This window comes from Ovis aries, chromosome 10 (assembly GCF_016772045.2).
Source record: "Ovis aries strain OAR_USU_Benz2616 breed Rambouillet chromosome 10, ARS-UI_Ramb_v3.0, whole genome shotgun sequence".
NCBI lineage: Eukaryota > Metazoa > Chordata > Mammalia > Artiodactyla > Bovidae > Ovis > Ovis aries.
In genome coordinates, this window is record NC_056063.1 from 11846633 (window position 1) to 11852632 (window position 6000).

The window sequence follows — 6000 nt, forward strand, 5'->3', positions numbered from 1 at the left end:
GAATCTCATTGATTGGGTTCAAATCCCTGCTCCTCTCTGGATCAGCTAAGTGACCTTTGGCATTTTAACCTCTCGGTTTCATCTATAAAGTGGGAATATTAATAAAAATTCCTACCTCATAAGGTCATTGTGAGCATTCAAATGAGATTAATATTTGCAGAATACTTAGCTTAGTGCCTGGCACATAATAAGACTTAGTAAATGTAGCTATTATCACTATTATAAAATAGCAGAATTGTAGTAGAAACTTTAGAAGCAATCTACTAATTGAATCTACTAATATTGCAAGATACAAACATGGCTGACAGAGTTTGTGTCAGTTTAATTTGGAAGACATTTAGTAAGCTCCTATTATGTGCAATAGGGTTCGATTCCTGAGTTGGGAAGATTCCCTGGAGAGGGGAATGGCAACCCATTCCAGTATTCTTGCCTGGAAAATTCCATGGACAGAGGAGCCTGGTGGGCTACAGTCCATGGGGTTGCAAGGAGTCGGACATGACTGAGTGATTAACATGCATAATATGTGCAGGCAACTTTCCCAAATAATTACAAATTTGAGAGGAATTATGCAAAAGAGTAAAAAATAGTACTCATTAAAAGAGGTGAGAAGGGCTTCCCTGGTGGTCCAGTGGTTAAAAATCCACCTTGCAATGCAGGGGGCACGGGTTAATCCCTGGTCTGGGAAGATCCCACACGCTGCGGGGCAACTAAGCTTGTGCACAACTACTGCAGCCCGCAAGCCTGAGGGCTTGTGCTCCACAAAAAGAGAAGCCACTGCAATGAGAAGCCCACTCACCGCAACTAGAGAGTGGTCCCGGAACCAGAGAAAGACTGCACACAGCAAGAAACGCCCAGTGCAGCCGACAATAAAATAAATACAGAAAAAAATTAAAAACATATGCATATGAAAAAAAAAAAAGAGGTAAGAAACTCACAGGACCACTAATAGAAGGCAGAAAAAGGTAAGGGTTTGGACATCCAGGACTTTACAGGTGTAACTGTGACTGGCTGTAATATGGCTTAACATCTCTAAGGCTTAATGAAACAGGATGATACACAGAATAAAGCTTATAAACTAAACTAAAAGTTAATAGCAAAGTTAAGTGTTGAATCCCAGGTTAAGCCATTATACTTGTTTCTCAACTTCTATATATTTTGGAAACTGTTTATAAAAGAAAAATGTTAAGACAATAATATTAAGAGATACTAAAATTGAAAATTAACACCTCTCACATTATGTATATAAAATTAACTCAAACAGATCAATGACCTAAATATAAGGGCTAAAAATATAAAACTCTTGGAATAAAACACAGATCTGAATCTTTGTGACTGTGGGTTTCTTAGATATGGTACCAAAACACAAACAACAGGGAAAAAAAAAAGATAAACCTCATCAAAATTAAAAACGGTGGTGCTTCAAGGGACAACCCACAAAATGGAAGAAAAATTTTGCAAATTATCTGGTAAGGAACTTGTATCTGTAACATAAAGAACTCTTACAACTCAATAATAAAAAAGACAACTCAATTAAAAAATGGGCAAAGGATTTAAACAGTCGTTTATCCAAAGGTGACATACAATAGGTACATTCATCAGAGAAATGAAAGCCAAAATCTCAGTAAGACACCATTTCACACACTAGGATGGCTAGAATTACAAAGGTGGATCACAAAGGTTGGAGACGATGTGGAGAAACCAGAACTCTCATACATGCGCGATGGATGTAAAATGGTACAGCCACCTGTCAGGCAGCTCCTCAAAAGATTAAACATGGAGTTACCATACAGCAATGTATGTCCACACAAAAACCTGTACACAAGTATTCGTAGGAGAACTGTTCATAATAACCAAAAAGTGGAAACAACTCAATAACCAACAACTGATGAATGGATCAATAAAACGCGAGATATATCTATACAATGGGACAAAATTCACCAATTAAAAGAAATGAAGCTCAGAAACATGCTACAATGAAACTGAACCTTAAACATATCCTAAGTGAAAGAGGCCAATCTTAGCTTATGAAAGAAGCTAACATATTGGATGATTCCATTTACATAAAATGCCTGAAATAAGTAACTGGGTAGAGACAGAAAGTAAGGCTGGTAGGGATGGCGGGATTGGGATGAAATGGCTACAGGGTGCAGGGTTTCCTCTGAAGGTGATGAAACAATACATGAGCCCTCTGATGGGGTAAATATTCTATTTTTGTGCCCATGGTATGTAGCATCTAGGACAGTGCTCAACAAAGATCTGTTCAGTTAATTAAAGCTTCTGAAAAGGTCAGTATCCAGTCTCCCGGACCTTCACAGCATCTTGGTGAGTACTGTGAGGACCTCAGTCTCATGCAGGAGCTACTCTTTAGAAGCTGTCAGACACCAGACTACAGTACAGAGTCCTGTCCTTTCCAATTGTAGGGCTTATTACTCGTCGGTTTTTTAAGAGCTCGCGTTCAATACAGCTTTAACTTAAAGAATCAATCCTGTGCTTGTACACACACGCATCTTTTACCTACTTTTACACATGGATTCTAATTCTTCAATGGCTTGTTCAGCCTCCTGAATTTCTTTGTAAATGACCGCAAGCGGGGCCAGCTCGGCATGCCGTCGCGTCAAGGACCTCCGGTCCCCTTCACTGGCAGAGACGTGATGCAAACGATGATCAAGGGTTTGGTACTCCTTATTCAGGTCCTCCATGTATTTTTGTAGTGCTTTATGTTTCCAGAGCATGCTGGTATCTTGATGACAGTATCTCCTGGAGCAATTCTTATTTGACAGACGATGGAGAACGTGATTCCTGTTTCGCCTAAAGACCCACAGCCTTGTGTCAAGAGGGATCTGTGTAAGCTGATGAGAATGGCGACGGACGTGACACTGGAGGTGACCGTTAAGAGACAGATGTCTAAAAAGCCAACCAAATAGGTGACAATTCATCTCAGCATCTGCAACAAAATAAGTGCAAGTTGAAAAATATCAACTCCACAGATAGAAAAACTGGGAGGAACCTCAAGCAATCTAGCTCAGTTCACTGCCTCAGCCAGATCCAAAGACAGTCCCCAAATTCAATAACCCACAAAGGAAAACGATTCTTCAAATCTCTGAATCAAACAAAATAAATGAAGACAGCACTGTTTTCCACCCACTCATCATATATAATTAACTAAGGCAAATGAGTAAGAGTATAATGAATAAATATAGCAATAGAATAAGTTGTATCACCTATTTCTTATATCCAGAATCTAAAATTGAGTGTGTGAATAAGCACAAGTACAAAATAACCATGCAAGCTTAGGTGTCTCACATATTAATAGATTTCTAAATTTGACGGAAATACTATTTCCTTGTCTAATACTTTAATTTTAGGTACCCAGATGCCCAAGTCAAGTAACTTAATCATGATTATTCATTCTACCCGTTTCAGGCAGAGTTGAGGTGAATGCAAGTTGCCTGTTCAGAGCTCAGTGTTTTTCATTCCCAACTATGTAATCTCTCTTCAGAGATGCTTCCCTTTTAGCTGAGATTCAAAGGATAAAAACTTTACATATTAATAGTAAAAATGTAGAAATTTGGCTTAAAAAAAGACAATGAAGCTAATTATACTAAATGAAAAAAGCGGATTCAAAAACAATATATTATCAGTTAGGTTTTCAAAATTTCTACAGTATATGGAATACATGGATTTATGGGGACATAAGCCCTCATAATTGAGGAAGATTTTTATTTTGAAAAAAGAAAACTAGATAAAAATATACACCAAAATGTTAATACTATGGTCTCTAGTTGTGAGATTATGGATACTTTTTCTTTTTCCCTTACTTTTTAGTGTTTTCTGAATTTCCTATACATACAGCACATAGTATTTTTGCAGTCAAGGGAAAAATTACTTAAAAAATTACAAGTTAGGTGAATTTGGCTGTGTCCAATAACTATCTGTTCTTCCCTCTAACAGAGATAACCAAAAGAGCGAACAAATGTACACAATTGTGATTACTGAATAAGAAAGGGAGAAGATAAAGTGTTCTGAGAAAAATACTTTGCCCCTAGAATCCTGAGGTTCGAATTTGAAGTAAGGGTCAAAACTTATCAGAATCAACCTTTATTATCTCCAGTGTTCCTACTATGCTAGGGGTATTAATATATCAGTTCAGTTGCTCATTGCAGGTCAGCTAACTTGGATATCATTATTTCCTAAGAAATAGAATGGTCTCTAAAATACTCAAAATTTAAAGGGTTCTGCTAACAAAATGTAACTTAATCATACTCTAAAGAGGGCACCAGTGTCCAGTAGCCACAAATGCTAGTCCTCCAGGAGTTACTACTCGTCTTCACATTGAGACAGGCTGGGGGCTGGGGCCTGGGACCCGCTGGTGCAGGGATACCATGCCTGCACCTGGACAAACATCTCCAGGAGCAACAAAACACAAAGGAACTATAAGGGACTTAACTGCGTGCATGCGCAGTTGGGGCAGATTCTAGACACCTAGATACAAAGAAACCAAAAAGCCCACCTGCCACCTCCCAAGAGCCTGAAGAGCTGGGCGTAAAAGCATGGTCCTACGCATGACCCCTCAAAGGGAGGGACAAACCACTTAAGCTATCCCTCCTTCCGACCCCGGACACGAACAAGCTCGCCTCTGTCTCCCCACCCCCAGCAAGTGAGCAAGCAAGCAAACTTGTTCTGGCTGGCCCCTGCTGTAGCAGGGGCCTCAATAAAGCCTTCTTTCAATTTCCTGACTAGCCTCTGAATACTTTCTAGTGATTAAGGAGGCCAAGAACCGTGATGGGTAGCAACATCTAGTCTCCATCACAGGTGTGTCCATTTGAAAGAGGACAGAAAAAAACGGCAAAAAGATTTTTGTTGAAACACTTCTAGCTAGACTTCCTTTTTAGGAACAGTTAGTAGAAGGGAGAGGACAGAGGATGAAATGGCTGGATGGCATCATCGACTCAATGGGCAGGAGTCTGGGCAAACTCCCAGAGATTGTGAAGGGCAGGGAAGCCTGGTGAAGAGTCGGACACCATTAAGCGGCTGAACAACAAGTAAAAATACCTCTCTAGGTCATGAACTTCAATGTTAAGTAAACCCTAAGACCTTCACCCTCTAGGGTTATCTATACTTCAGAATTGCAAGTCTTCTCCTTCACCCCTCACCCCCTCGCCCCCATACACACAAATAGTTAACAAGATTAATCTGAAATTCTAGGAACTCTCAGCCTCGGCAAATCAGTAGCGACTCTAAGCCCGCACGAGAGTACCACGTGTAAGTTACGCTGAGTTACTCGGTATCAGGAATGATCCCATAGGGAGGCACCAGGGGGGAAAAAGGCTAGAGAAAGAAAATAAGACTTTTAAGATCAGAAAAGAGACATGAACTGTGAGTAGTAAAAAAAATTAAGGACACTAGTTTTCCTTACTGAAGTCGGAACCTTCTTTGATCCACTACATTTCAGCCCATCGGTCACCGGATCCCTTTCACCTCCGGGTTCACCCAGTCTGGGTTAGAGCCCGACCCCGCCTCCTCGGGCGTCTCCACTCCTCTGCGGAAGAGGAGTTCTTGAGTGTGCGCAACATAAGCTAACAGAGGAAACAGCAGAGAAAACGATACAGCAAGGAAACTTCCCCCGAGACGGCCTTGGGCTTGCTCATCTGGAGTCAGAACCCAAAGTGTGGCTTGCCAGGGGAGGGAGAGGGGAGGTGTGCGGGTAACGCGGGCTGGCGCGTTGAATGAACGACTCCCGGGAGCGTCGGCCGGGGAGTCCTGGGAGTTGTAGTTTACGTCGGACAGGCGCTCCGCCCCCAACCCTCTAGGCCGAAGCTGCAGCTTCGGTTTTCCCAGTTTCAGGCAAGCTCAAAAGGGAAGTTCTCTACAGTTCTGATTAAGAGCTGAAGATATAAAAAAATTTCCTTACACGTGGAGCCACTACAGCAGGGATTCCTGATTTTTTTTTTAATATATAAAGGAGGATTCGAAAGTTTACAGGATTCCGAACGTTAATAG

General features: G+C 41.0%; 1 protein-coding gene across 2 annotated transcripts in view; it reads right to left on the reverse strand.

Moving 5' to 3' along the window:
- Positions 1-5670, reverse strand: part of MTRF1 (mitochondrial translation release factor 1) — a 42438-nt gene extending 36768 nt beyond the window's left edge. The window contains exons 1-2 of one of the 2 annotated variants that reach the window (XM_004012046.6): positions 5417-5670; positions 2519-2944 (exon numbers count right to left, since the gene is read on the reverse strand). In XM_004012046.6, the coding sequence (XP_004012095.3) occupies positions 2519-2936 (418 nt within the window). In that variant the 5' untranslated portion in view covers positions 2937-2944; positions 5417-5670. Of the gene's footprint in view, positions 1-2518; positions 2945-4510 lie in introns of both variants that reach the window. The other variant, XM_042254641.1, reaches the window with a different exon arrangement.
- Between the last annotated feature and the right edge of the window lie 330 nt (positions 5671-6000).